This window comes from Cyprinus carpio, chromosome B18 (assembly GCF_018340385.1).
Source record: "Cyprinus carpio isolate SPL01 chromosome B18, ASM1834038v1, whole genome shotgun sequence".
Taxonomy (NCBI): domain Eukaryota; kingdom Metazoa; phylum Chordata; class Actinopteri; order Cypriniformes; family Cyprinidae; genus Cyprinus; species Cyprinus carpio.
In genome coordinates, this window is record NC_056614.1 from 4,329,421 (window position 1) to 4,344,060 (window position 14,640).

General features: G+C 36.3%; 1 protein-coding gene across 3 annotated transcripts; it reads left to right on the forward strand.

Moving 5' to 3' along the window:
- Window positions 1–67: 67 nt before the first annotated feature.
- LOC109066508 (signal recognition particle receptor subunit alpha-like) lies at window positions 68–13,095 on the forward strand. Of its 3 annotated transcripts, XM_042743539.1 has the most exons (15): window positions 68–151; window positions 281–430; window positions 615–698; window positions 796–959; window positions 1,592–1,761; window positions 1,851–2,010; window positions 4,475–4,625; window positions 4,798–4,916; window positions 5,028–5,146; window positions 8,437–8,523; window positions 8,646–8,818; window positions 10,579–10,792; window positions 10,869–11,032; window positions 11,819–11,917; window positions 11,999–13,095. In XM_042743539.1, exons 2-15 carry the CDS (start codon window positions 308–310, stop codon window positions 12,125–12,127), a joined length of 1,956 nt encoding a protein of 651 aa, XP_042599473.1. In that variant the 5' UTR covers window positions 68–151; window positions 281–307; the 3' UTR covers window positions 12,128–13,095. The 3 variants fall into 3 exon arrangements, 2 of the variants coding, with proteins under 2 accessions (XP_042599473.1, XP_042599474.1); XR_006156996.1 differs by lacking the exon at window positions 68–151 and having other exon boundaries at window positions 158–430; window positions 11,854–11,917; window positions 11,999–12,064; XM_042743540.1 differs by lacking the exon at window positions 68–151 and having other exon boundaries at window positions 158–430; window positions 1,592–1,752.
- Window positions 13,096–14,640: the final 1,545 nt, after the last annotated feature.

The following is a 14,640-nucleotide window of genomic DNA, read 5'->3' on the forward strand; positions in this document are numbered from 1 at the left end:
AGTGATTAAAAACGTAATTAAAGTATTCATTATAAAAGTCAAAACCAATTTTAATGAATTCAAATATGACATATTTAAAGCCTTGCTCGCGTCAGTCGCGCTACACGGGAAGTTGCGTCACTTCCTCACTGTGCCACTGACGTGTCTAATCGTGAGTTGAGTCTTGATTGTGACGGCTGGCAGCGCTGCGCACATTAACTCGAGCGCAGGCCAACTTTGGAACACTTATTTATTTTTTTACTCGTTTTTTGTTAAGCGGTGTTTGTTCTGTTCCTCGTAGTATTGGGTTCGTTGGTGACTGGCAGAGATGCTGGACTTCTTCGCCATCTTCAGTAAAGGGGGGATCGTGTTGTGGTGTTTCCAGGGGGCCGGAGTGACCGAATCGTTCACCGGGCCCGTTAACGCTCTCATCCGCTCCGTCATCCTGCAGGTAAAGACTGTTGCTGTGTCCTGTGTAACTACAGAAATCAGCTGTGAGGATATAGTGTATGTTGCTATAGTTACTGTGTGTAGTGTGATGTGAAGTAGCTCAAATAATGACTGACAGTTTTATTGTGTGTGTTGGACAGTCATGTGGGTTGTGTTATGTTTGTTTTTTGGCTTTCTTTTTGCAGGAGAGGAGTGGGAATAACTCCTTCACCCACAATGCCCTCAGTCTTAAATACAAGCTGGACAATGAGTTTGAGCTTGTGTTTGTGGTGAGTGTTGATTTACCTCTCGGTGCACATAATGTGATGTGATTCTTCAGATCAGTCAGTGGTCCATATGTCTGATCGTGTGCTTCTGCTGTCTCAGGTGGGTTTTCAAAAGATCCTGACGCTGACGTATGTGGACAAGTTCATAGATGACGTCCAGCTGCACTTCAGAGATCGATACAAGAATGAACTGGAGCAGAGAGGCGCACTAAAGTTTCTGCTCAATAATTTTGAGTTCGGAGATGACTTCCACAGACTTATGCGGTGAGCTAAACACTTTTTCTGGGTCAGTAGATATAAATGTGTGTCAAAAAAGCATATTTTTTGTCTGAAAAAGTTATTTTACACAATAAAGCCAAACCTTTAGATATGTTTTTATTATATATAATATAATATAATATATAACCAAAATATGTTTTTATTATATATAAACATACTAATGTTTAAAAGTTTGGGGTCAGTAAAAAGAAGAAATTAATATTTTTATTCAGCAAGGTTACAATAAATTGACATTTGTTGCTGTATATTTGATCAGACAGTCCTAAATTAAATTTTTTTTAAAAGTGCAGCCTTGGTTAGCATAAGAGACTTATTTCAGAAACATTAAAAATAATAGTGACCCGAAACTTTTTTTTTTTTTTTGTACTTTTCCCACAGGTACGTTATTATGGCTACATTTTCAGTTTTCAAGAGAAATCAATCTAAGCACTATTTTAATAATTAAATAAAAGTTTACAAAAAGTAGACTCAATTGCATTGTTGCTATATGAGGAGTATGTGACAGCAACTGAAGAATTACCAGTAAAAACAGAGCTGTGTCCACACTGTAATATTATTTTCAGCACTTATGCTAAAGGCAACATCATATCATATATTATATGATGTGTGTCTTGCAGGGAGGCGGAGGTCAGCAGCAAAGCCAAGGCCCCCGTCTCCATGAGGAATTTCAATGAGTCTGAGAAATCCAAGAAAACTGTGAAGTCTATGATTGAGACAAAAGATGGAGACAAAACCAAGGAGCAAGGAGGCAAGAAAAGTAAAAATGCCAAAAAGGAAGGTGAGAAATGTGAGAGACTATCAATGAAGCAGATCACAGCAGCTGTAGGTTTGTTAATGTAACCGTTCTTTCTTTTCTTCTCTTTTACTTGTCGTCAGCTGAATCAGGAGGGGATCAGGCTAAAGCTGCCTCACAGACTGCCTCAAAAAAAGCTGTGGAGAATGGAAACGAGGGCCTGACCCAAGAGGAGATTATCGAGAGGAACCGTGCCAAGTTCATCAGCAAGCAGTTGGGTGGCGGAAAGGCAGAGAAGCCCAGGTAGGACGCTTTATGAATTGTGAGAAAAAGCTTTGTTCATGGCAAATGAAGCCCCTCTTGAATTTTGGGCCACACTGGTGTCACAGATCTCAGCATAACTTCCAATTAATCACTTGAACTATGATATTTTGTCTGATTACATAGTCATAATAATTTATCCTTTGTAAAGCAGGATCGTTATCAGTAACTAAGGGGCAGTTTACACGACCCTATTCAACAACGAACAGAAAACTTTTTATGCGTTTTGGCTGGTCATTTACACAACAACTTAGAGGTGCATGATTCTAGATAAATAAATAATTTAATTTAATTTATTTTTTTGTCTCAAATAGAGATCACGATTCTGAACTAAACAATAATGTGTGACAAAATTAGGGCTGTCAAATGATTAATCACGATTAATCACATCCAAAATAAAAGTTTTGTTTACATAATATATGTGTGTATACTGTGTATATTTATTATGTATATATGAATACACACACATGCATGTATATATTTAAGAAGAATATGTTATGTTTATATATTAAATATATTTATATATAATATAAAATATAAGAATATAAATATATAAATGTATATACATGTAAATATTTTCTAAATATATAATTTATGTGTGTGTATTTATATATACATAATAAATATACCCTGTACACATACATATATTATGTAAACAAAACTTTTATTTTGGATGTGATTAATCGTGATTAATCATTTGACAGCCCTAGACAAAATATTAATTTCTGCAGTCTGTTTAAAAGGGTTTAATTGAAATAAAATATTAAATATTTTAATATATAATAAATGTACTTCAAATTAAATATTTTGAATATAACAATTTTTTTTATATTAAAATTATGAAAAAGTGGTTTGGTTGAATGAATGATTCAATGACTCATTCATAAATACTTGACTTGTTTCATTACTGGATGAATCAGCTTTTTTGAAGAATCTCTTGAATGAATGATTCAGTGACAAATACATTTAACAGTTACTTGCTGCCACCTAGTGGCGAAACAATGCAAACGACAAACATTATTTGAAGCGGCAATTACTTTCAAAAGATGACTTGCTCTATTTTGATGGCTACCATAGACATCACTGTTTCTATCTGAAGTATAAACATTAATCCCAGTATTTCTGTGATAATATGAATGTCAATAGAGCCCCTTTCACACTGCACATTGGTCCCGGAAAATTGGCGGATTGCCTTCTGTGTGATCGCAAACACATCAATCCTGGGTTGGGGACCTAGTAACATTGCCGGGTTCAGTCCCGGAACGAGCTCTGTGTGAACAAAAGCCAGAACAAATGTTGTGTCGTAGGGATGACGCACATTATCGTGTGACTCTTTTACCAGGTGTTTTGAAGGCAGATCAACGTCCGCGATGAAAAAATATGTGCAAACTGTAATGAAGCAGAGATCAGGTAGTTTCTTACTAACCGCGCTGAAGCTGAGATCGTTCACCAGCTTAAGTGGAAGTTAAGGTGCCTAGCGTTTTCGACATCCTGATGTCACGTTTCATTATGGGACCTTTACGGGTTGTGTGTGAACGCACACACATATTCCAGGAAATCTCTAGCAGTGTGAAGGGGCAAAATCTAGCAACCTGGCAACAATTGCCAGGACACATTACCCGTGTATTTTCCGGAATCACAGTGTGAAAGGGGCTTAAGACAGAAATATTACTGTGTAGATGAGACATGGTAAATGTCTGCTCTCTGTGTCAGCGGAAGCACAAACACAGGTTTGAATGTTCTGGAATGGGGAATCATTGTCATTTAAAAATGGGATTGCATGGGTGTTTAAATTGTGTTCATGGTCTTTTAATGATTAATCATGCAGCTCTGCAACATCATCATTTTGGGGCCTGAAAACACAATAATAACAATGTTATCTCTGTGTAAACTACAAAAACATGAATTTGTGAAAATGGTGACCTTATGCACATGCATATTACGTGGTCAGTCTTTAGGTACGCAGGCACATAGTATTTTATTTATTTATTTATTTTATAAAGTGACATCGCCAACTACTGGCCTGGAGTGAAAAAATACAGTATTTTTAGCTGATTTCATGGATCTGTGTTAAAGGGGTCATTTTCATAACATTGTTGTCTGAATGCAAAACTTTTCAAAAACATTTTCTGTTTTTAGTAAAGTCTTTGTCATGTAAATTTACTATTAAACAATTAAAAAATAATAATTACTGGAAATAAATATTTCTTATTTTTGTTTGTTAAAATACTAAAATGACTAAAATGAATTAAAAAAAAAAAAAAAACTTAAATGCCATAGACATAAAGTCTAATAAAAATGTAACTTATGTAACTTCAACTAAAATTTTAAGTGAAATATAAAAATTCAAAATATGAACAAAAAATACAATAGTATGTTAATGATGCTAAAATAACACTTGTTTGAAGTCGAGTCTTTTTTTTTTTATTCTGTTGTTATTGTACAGTAAGTCCCCTAAACCCCAGAAGCCAAAAGGGAAGGCAAACCGGGTGTGGGATATGAGCGGGAAGAGCATTGGAGAGCTGGACTACAGTGGAGCCAATGGTAACAACTCCAGTGACGCACAGAACCAAGACCCTGATGCTATCGCTGAACCGGTGAGCAGTCCATTATCTCAAATTCACTGCAGCATCTTTGTACAAGCAAGCACTGCTAGTAAAATTCATTATAATTTCAGTGTTGTAGGCTGTTTATTATGCATGGTTGTTAAAAGCTTTTAGATAAAATTGTTATTGCAGATGAAATTCTCAAGTAACTCTGTTCCTCCAGCTGATCCAGGTGGATTCAATGAAAGGGGACCTGCGAGGTGTCGATTATGAGTCCTCGGATGATGAGGATGAAGTAGTGCAAGAAGAGGAGAGAGTTGTGGTGGCAAATACTAAGAAAGGGTAACAAACATACTACTGTTTTGTCGTTTCAACATGCCTCAAAATGTTGAAATTCTTCATCTGAACTGAACAATTGATGTTGAATGTACATTCTGTGTGGTTTCTCTGCAGAGCCAAAAAGGGTGGTTTCGGGGGAATGTTTGGGATGCTGAAAGGCCTGGTGGGATCTAAGAATCTGACTCAGGAGGACATGGAGCCAGTTCTGGACAAGATGAAAGATCACCTCATTGGTATGACATCGCTCTTGCCCCATGGCACCTCATTCAAAACACTTTTTGTTTACATGTTTTTAAAATTATTACAGAGTTTAGTCGTGGAAAACCTGGAAGAAATTGTAATATGGTGTTTTCTAGGCCTGAAAAATTCCTGTAAATTTAAATTCTACTATATATGGTATGTGTGTGTGTGTATATGTGTGTGTGTGTATATATATTTATATACACATAAATATATAAATATTTATAAATATATATATATATAAATTGGCTAAAATATAAATAAATAAATAAATAAATAAATAATTATATATATATATATATGATATATATATATATAATTATTTATTTATTTATATTTATATATATTTATATATATATTTATATTTATGTGTGTGTATATATATATATATATATATATATATATATATAATATGGTGTATAAGGTTTTTTAATGAATCTTTGCAAATCGCCTTTCCTAATAATAATACGCAGATGGCATACGCTCTACTGTGTTAGCCGTGGCACAGGGATATATTTTTTTACGTGTATTTACGCTTTGGTTTGAAAGACAACAGCGCATCAGTGCAGTGTGGCTGATACAGAAGAGCATACGCCATCTGCGTACAGCTCAGAATTGCCAAAATGGCACTACGCTGACTTGGAGAGACACTGAGGAGAGGAATTGTTGAATAAAGTCGTTATTTTTGTTTTCTTCGTGTACAAAAAGTATTGTCGTCGCTTCATAACGTTACGGTTGAACCACTGATGGCAGATGGACTATTCTGACGATGCTTTTCATACTTTTCTGGACCTTGGCACTGTTATTTATTTGGCAGTCTATGGGACAGTCACAAGCCTCCCGGTTTTCATCCAAAATATCTTAAATTGTGTTCCGAAGATGAACGAAGCTTTTACGGGTTTGGAACGACATGGGGTGAATAATGACAAAATTTTCATTTTGGGATGGAGTAACCCTTTAATATCTGATCATTTTAGAATACAGTATAGGATGTACCAAATATTCTTCAGTTTTATGCGAAACAGAAATTCGAAAAAAAGAATATATGATCTCTGTCATATGGCCAAAAATAAATGCAAAAAAAACAAAAAAACATGAAAACCGTAACAATGTATCTTACAAGGTAACACGATGTAACGTTGCTCTCACTTGAATAGTCACAATAAGTCCTTCAATTTGATGGTATTGGACCTGAAAGGTCCTTGAATTTGAAGTTAAACAAGGCGTGGGAACTGGTCAGCGTGGTTCTCAGTTTCTTATCTGACACTGTGTACAGATACTCTGCCATACTGTACTCTCTCTTTAGGACTAAATAGCATTGCATTTTACTCTGTTGTTGTGTTTGGGTTTGCCAGTGAGTGATGTAGTTCTGTTTGATTTGTGCAGTAATCTGATTGATTCTGATGTGATTCAGAGCATCAGTAGATGATCAGCTGAGGGAGGGGACTGCTTTCTTTGCTCATCTCTTGGTATTGCAGAGCTTTTTCATTTGCTTTATGATTAGAGGATACTTGCCTAATTCTGCCCTGCATGCATTATTTGTTGTATGCCGGTGCACATGTAATATATTTTTACAGAGTGCTGCATGCAGGGTCTCAATTGGATGTTTTTTCCATTCGGTGAAGTCTTGATTTGGATTTGTCAGTGGACCCCACACCTCTCTGTCATAGAGGGCAATGGGCTCAATTACTGACTCTAATATTTTTATCCAAATTCTAATAGGGATTTCTATAGGACATTGCCGTTTTATGGCATAGAAGGCCCTGCTTGCTTTATCTCTGTTCATTCACAGCATGATTAAAGTTTCCTGTGGATGTGATTTCCAAACCCAGATAGTTGCAGTATGATGTGTGTGTGTGTGTGTGTTTGTTATCTGGTTAGTGCCTAATGTTAATGTGTGCTGTGTTCCCTGGGATCTGGATCTTTTCTGAAAGATCATAATTTTGGTTTTCTTCAGCTTGACTGTCAGGGCCCAGGTCTGGCAGTATTGTTCTAGCAGGTCCAGGTTCTGCTGTAAACCATGTTGAGTGGGAGACAGCAGACCCAGATCATATGCATACAGCAGGCTCGCTCTATTTTTACTTTCTGTTGCTATGTCTGTCTCTCTCTCATCTCATTCAGCTCTCTCTCCTTCTCTCTCTCTTCTCTCTCTCTCTCTCGTCCTCCTCTCTCTCTCCTCTCTCTCTCTCTCTCTCTCTCTCTCTCTCTCTCTCTCTCTCTCTCTCTCTCTCTCTCTCTCTCTCTGTCTCTCTCTCTCTCTCTCTCTCTCTCTCTCTCTCGACTCTCTCTCTCTCCTCTCTCTCTCCTCTCTCTCTCTCTCTCTCTCTCTCCTCTCTCTCTCTCTCTCTCTCTCTCTCTCTCTCTCTCTCTCTCTCTCTGTGTGTGTGGGGGGGGGGGGGGGGGGCTTTGTGTGCATCAGTTAAAGCAGAGCATTAATATAGAATGGTGATTAAACTGACGTGGAACTACCTGTGCATTAAACAGTTTTACTGCATACCTGCCAGCCAATCAGAATCCAGTATTCAGACAGACCATGGAATAAAAATGAATAATACTTGTAAGAGAAATGTAAGAAAAGTGTGATAAAATTTTAAGTAAAATTATATGAATAAATGGTACAGTACAGTATCAGTACAGTATGATATGTAGGAAAAAAATCAGATTAAAATAAGGACAAATTTGATCAAATAAAAATGATATAAGTACATCCAACAGTACAGTACTATAGTACAGTACTATTTAATACAATTTTAAAAAGATTAAAATAAATAAAAATTGATATACATTAAAAAAAACATAATATAAATTAAATATTTTCCAAATTATATTTTCCACATTAAAATAATATTAACTTTCCACAGTATGAATTGGGTCTTTTATACATGGAAAATGTATAGCTGCCTTTTTAAATTTTAAGATGGGGTCTCTATATAATTGTGTATGTGACGAATAAAAATCTTGAATCTTGAATCTCTTACTCGTGTGGATGATCATATTTAGGGATTAAAACCCCACGGCTAGTTACTGAGTCAAAAAAATAAAGGTCTTTTTTTTTTTTTTTTTTTTTTTTTGATTCATGAGTCAATTGTTCTTTTCAGTCTGTTCTTATTAATGAATTTATTGAAAAGTTCAAAATTCAGTCTAAATGATTTGGGCCTGATCAAAACAATGCTCAAAGATTCCAGTAATCCCAAACAACTAGACACCAGTTATATACTGTGTATACAGCCTGTGTTTGAACTTGAGCAGACTAATTGTGGTTTGTCTTTTCTTGTTTCTCTAGCAAAGAATGTAGCAGCTGAAATCGCCTCCCAGCTCTGTGTCTCTGTGGCCAAGAAACTGGAAGGCAAAGTCATGGGCACTTTCACCAGTGAGTACAGCGCTCCAAACAAGAGCTTTCCCACACACACGTTTGTCTTCTGTCTAGCTTTCTGGCCTTCCTGGATTATTTTGCTCTTCTAAGTCTTCTTCTGGCTTTCTCTCTCTCTCCAGCTGTGGCCTCTACAGTAAAGCAGGCTCTGCAGGACTCTCTGGTGCAGATCCTGCAGCCCAAGCGGCGTGTAGACATCTTGAGGGACGTGCTAGAGGCTCGTTCTCAGCGCAAACCCTTCGTCATCACCTTCTGTGGGGTGAACGGCGTCGGCAAGTCCACCAACCTCGCCAAGGTAACAAAAAAATAAATAAAGGTCCTTAAAATTCTTTAAATTACCTTATAGAAATATATGGTGTGGAATAATTGGCTTTTGGTAAGAAGTGATTGAAAACAAAAGGAAGAATGTTTATGCAGTATTCATTTGAAAAACAATTATGATTATGAAATAATTATGATTTTTAATGTTTTAGAAATAAGTCTCATTCTCAAGGCTGCATTTATTGAATCAAAAATACTGTAAAAACAGTAATATTATTAAATTAAAATGTCAAAAATATTTCCTATTTTAATATGTTTTAAAATGTCATTTATTCCTGTGACGCAAAGCTGAATTTTCAGCATCATTTCTCTGGACTTCAGTGTCACATGATCCTTCAGAAATCATTGTAATATGATTTGGAGCTCAGTTATCATCCATTGTTAAAAATGGTTCTCATTATTATTATTACAGTTTTTGCTGCTTAATATATTTATGGAAACTGAAACTTTTTCAGGATCCCTGGACAAATAGAAAGCTCAAAAGAACAGCATTTATTTCAAAAAGACGTTTGTAATATTAATTTCTTTACTGTCACTTTTAATTAATGCATCTTTCCTAAATTAAAAGTATTCGATTCTTTCTTTTTTAAAAATCTAATTTATAAAAACACGACTGTTTTCAACAATAATCATAAATGTTTCTTAAACAGCAAATCAGTTTATTGAATATTACAGGGTTTCTGCAGGTCCTTAAAAAGACTTAAATTTAGTTGTATCAAATTTAAGGCCATAAAGTCTTAAATAGTGCAAGAAAGTTTCAATTATGATTTCAAGAGGTCATAAATTTGGGGACTTGCAGTATGGCTGAATGTGACGATTAAACATCAAAGGCTATGATTTTATTAAATAAACAAGCTGCTTTGTGTACAGCTGTTACCGGGGAAACCGAGATATTTCTGCCCTCCCGAAAGCACCACCTGCTGGCAGAGAATGAATTTGCATTTTCAATAAGCCGCTCTGGCTTTTCTTTAGACCAATGTGAAAATCAACCCATGTTTTTACACTGCAAACATGCAGAGTTGTAAATGTGAACTGGTGGATTGACAAGAAGATAATGCATTATTAAAATCTAAATAATTAAGAGAGTAAAATATATTTGTTATTTAATTAATATAATAATTGATTGATAATAATTAGGGATGCATGATAAATGTTGGCATGATATTAATGCGCATCTCATGGATCAGCATTTACTACACAGAGCCGTTGTTCACTGACAAGCTGCGCAAAACATGCACAAAAAATGATTTTGGTTTTGCACAGCTTGTCAGTGAACAACGGCTCTGTGTAGTAAATGCTGTTCCACGTGAAAGCACGAATGTGTAGAGATTTAATGCTGATTACAGAACCGGCTTTACTGATGAGATGCGCATTAATATCGTGCCGAAATGTATCGTGCATCCCTAATAATCATCATATAAATTAATATAATTCAGAATTTTGACACCAATCCATTTTCTTTTAAAATGGTTTAAACTCTGAAATGTTAAGTTTATCATTTTATAAAACTTTGTTTTTGTGAAAACCTGTATCTGAACTGCAAATCAGGCTTTTTACAGTCATTTTACACTTTAACATGTTTCCGTAGATATTGCCCCACCCTGCTCATATATTCATTTTATTTGTGCAGGTCTTAAAATGTGAACTTAAAAATCCTGCAGATACCCTGATCATTTATAGAGGTCATGTGACATGTATTTATCTTATTTTTGTTTGTTTGTTTTTTTTGTACAGATCTCCTATTGGCTGATCGAGAATGGCTTCACGGTGCTCATCGCGGCCTGTGACACGTTCCGTGCGGGAGCCGTGGAGCAGCTGAGGACTCATCAGCGGCGTCTGAACTCTCTACACCCGCCTGAGAAGCACGGGGGACGGCCCGCCGTACAGCTCTTCGAGAAGGGCTATGGCAAGGATGCTGCTGGGATCGCCATGGAGGCTATCGCCTTTGGTAAAAACTGTGATTTTAGAAGAAATGAAACTTTAGAAGGATTCATTCGTTAACACTACTCTGTCCCTCTCTGCAGCTCGTAACCAGGTCTTTGACGTGGTGCTGATCGATACCGCCGGCCGTATGCAGGATAACGCTCCTCTGATGACGGCTCTGGCGAAGCTGATCGCGGTCAACACCCCGGACCTGGTGCTGTTTGTGGGAGAAGCGCTGGTGGGAAACGAGGCTGTGGATCAGCTGGTAGGTGTTAATGCCACATATGGCCTGTAGAAGGCACTGCTTCATAACGTGTCATATGATGTATCCATCTTTGGCCAACAAATGTTTCTGGACAATAAAAAGTGCTTTTGCACTACGGAGCGCTTGATGTTTCAAAAAACTATTTATGAAGTAAAATAGTGACAAATAGTGGCTCACTGGTGCAGAGTTTTTCAGTAAACTTGATGCCTTTTCACCATTTATCAACCCCAGTCTGCTTCCACTTATATTAAATTAAAAAGTTTGTCAAAGATATTGTTCAAAAATGTACACTTGTGTCTTTCAAGGAAGACTGAAAGCCATACAAGTTTAGAATGATGTGAAAGTGAGTAAATAATGATTTTGAAAATTGAAATTGATACCTTTATTCAACAAGGATGCATTAAATTGATTAAAATTACAGTGAATACATTTATAATCTTACATGAGACTTATATTTAAAATCAATGCTGTTCTTCTGAAATTAATAGGCAAAGAATCCTAAAAAATGTATCATGGTTTGCACAAATATAAAGCAGTAAAAACAGTTTTCGACATTGATTATATTAAAAATGTTTTATGAGCATCAAATCAGAATAATAGAATGATTTCTTAAGGATCATGTGACACTGAAGCAGTGTTATTTTAGTGTTATTGAGATAATGGTTACCACTCTCTCACTTGTTCGGTTTCTATTGCATGTGGGAAACTGATATCTGAAGCGCAGTCCTGAGCTTCTCAGAAATGTCCAGGTCATTATGTAGGGAATGTTTTTTTGCTTTGTTTTAGGTTAAATTTAATCAAGCACTGGCTGATCATTCCAGGACTGACAAACCCAGGCTCATCGATGGCATCGTTCTCACCAAATTTGACACCATTGATGATAAGGTATGACCAGAGCCCTTTTGTCATGGCACGTTCTCCTGAAATGCATCTCGGTTAAGAATAACTCCAGACTGTTTCCTGTAGGTGGGCGCTGCTATCTCCATGACCTACATCACAGGTCAGCCCATCGTGTTTGTGGGCACCGGGCAGACCTACAGTGACCTGCGCAGCCTCAACGCTAGGGCTGTGGTCAGCGCGCTCATGAAGGCCTGAGATACGAGACCTGCCTCACGGTTCCGCTACAGCTAGATACGAGACCCTGTGACCCTCTCAGCTTCCTGTGAATGCATACATTGCCTACGTGTTGAAATGATAGGTGTTTTTTTGCTTTCTTACAGGTTTAACTGAAATTCAGTTCATATTTAGGAAACTACTTGTGTTTTGTTCCAGGAAAAAAAAAAAGTGTTTCGGTTTAATGAGTGGAAGGAATATCATTTGACTTGATCTCACCTCAGCAACCATTTTTTGAGTGACATGCAACACAGCCAATCAGACACCAGTGCTTTGGTTTTCATTTAAATAATGAGATAATGGAAAGTATTTTTGCACTTTTCTGCATCTGTTCTCTGCGATCAAGTGTTCTTGTACTCTCTGCCCACCAAAAAAGATGGACTGAGGTGTTATTCCAAGGTTATAAGAGAGATAATATATTCTAAATGTATTTTGTCTACTTTTTATTTGATTTATGCAGGTACATTCAGATGATGCCCACAACCCAAACTGTCTCATTAAATCACTACCATAGTGCCTCAGCTCATTACTTCAGCTGTTGATCCCAAAACTGTTCTGTACAAACGCTGCCTTTTCTCATTCTTCCTTTTATACTCAGGCTTTTCATGTCTCTGGATGTGAAAGGTATTAAAAGGTATTGTAAGGTTTGGTGCTTGAGGTTTGAAGGCGCCTCAGCAGAAAGTTCTAAAATGCTGCGTATACCAAACTATCTGAAGCCCTACGAAGTTTTACATATTTGTTTTAATTCATTAGTGACTGTACTGCCATTTTCTTTTCTTTCAGATCCCTTCATCCTTTTATTTTAGAACAAAGTCAGGTCTTAATTCTCCTTCACCTCATGTTAATTTGCGCTAGCACACTGGCAAGACTGGAGAGCTTCATAGAGAAGATTTGTTGTACTTTGAGAATGTGTAATATTTCTTAAATAAAGCTGCTATAATAGCTTGTAATGATGTGTGATGTTTGGAACTAGTAGTGTGCTATTTCTTGTTTCCTGTACTGAAAAAAACCCTGTATTTTTAGAATAGTGAGATATAAACTTTTTAAGTGAATTTAAAGGTCAGAAGCTAATTCTGTGGTGAAACATACTTCCGTAGAATTAGCACGGTGTATCATTTCTACAGAAATAATACAAAAAAGCATGTCTGTTGCGTTACAAAAAAAACTTACCTCATGACTGGTGTGGTCTGATTCTCTAAAATTATGACTTTTATAGGCTGGTTCTTATGAATCTGTCAAAAAGAATTACAAACCCATGAGTTATAGGTAAAAATCGGTATGGACACCAAATTCAGTTACTGAGCTACAGTAACAGCTGACTGGATGTTTATGATGACGTGGATGTACAGTCAAATATTTTCATATAAATGTTCTGGTGTAGTTGGCGCCAAGAGCCTTGTGTGCATATCTAGCATGGAGCGTCCCGAGTTCGAGTCCCGGCTCGTGGACCTTTGCCGATCTCTTCCCCCGTCTCTTTCCCACTTCGCTTCTTGTCTACATGCATTGTCCACTTATCTACACGTTTTAGTTGTGTTGCTGTCTATAGAGGGTTTAGATTTCATCAAAAATATCTTAATTTGTGTTCCGAAGATGAACGAAGGTCTTACGTGCTTTGGTGGGAAATGAGTGTGTGTGTTTAATTAATGAAATTTTTTTTTTTGGGTAAACTAACACTTTAATAAAAGCAAAAAATAAATATATATATATATAAATCTTTAGAAAATAAGTTTTGTTTAGTATGTAGCTGCTTTTTTTTTTTGCAAAGTAAGCTATTTTTTTTTTCAATGTATGAGACTGCGATTGATTAGCCTCTATAGATAAATCTAATAAGTAAGTAGGGTGTTTATGGTTTTTATAATTAATTTAATGAATATAACAAATACCAGTTTGCATTATCAAGCAGCATAACAGATTGTTTTTGTCAAACCAGGGTGTTTATAATTACGATATTGGATTTTAAGTATGTAAGAAGTTGAAGCCGGAAGTTTCGTACATTCATATACATAAATATAAGGTGTGTAGATGTAATTCTTGAAAACACATTCACTGCATTTACGTGTTTTTATTAACAACAACAACACATTTGGTACCAAACAGATGCTTTATTTTAAAATAGTATATAAATACCTAAATACCTTTTTGGACAGAGATGATAAAACAGTGGACCACTGGAGTTGAAATACAAAAGGTTTATAAACAACTGTTTACATGTCTTTTTTGAGCATTAATGACCAAGCATTTACGACTATAAATGGGGACTAACTGTCAAAGTGCAATAAAATGTGTTTAATGTTGTGTGGCTTGAGAGGAATGATGGCATTATATCATTGTCCTCAGTCCCGTGACAAGTTCAAGTAGATTAATGGAAGCTGAGACGCTTCTTTAAGTAAAGCCTGAGAAATCACATGAATTTTGAGTCACGCCTCAGTCAGTCTGACGAGGCATTATTGCATTTCCTCCTCCTTACAGGACAGATTAAGAAATGAAATAATTTA

Coding starts and splice junctions, on each gene's coding strand:
- LOC109066508 (XM_042743539.1), top strand. CDS start 308: ATGCTGGACTTCTTCGCCATCTTCAGTAAAGGGGGGATCGTGTTGTGG. Junction 4,917..5,027: donor GTGGCAAATACTAAGAAAGG/GTAACAAACATA, acceptor GTTTCTCTGCAG/AGCCAAAAAGGGTGGTTTCG. Junction 10,793..10,868: donor CATGGAGGCTATCGCCTTTG/GTAAAAACTGTG, acceptor CCCTCTCTGCAG/CTCGTAACCAGGTCTTTGAC.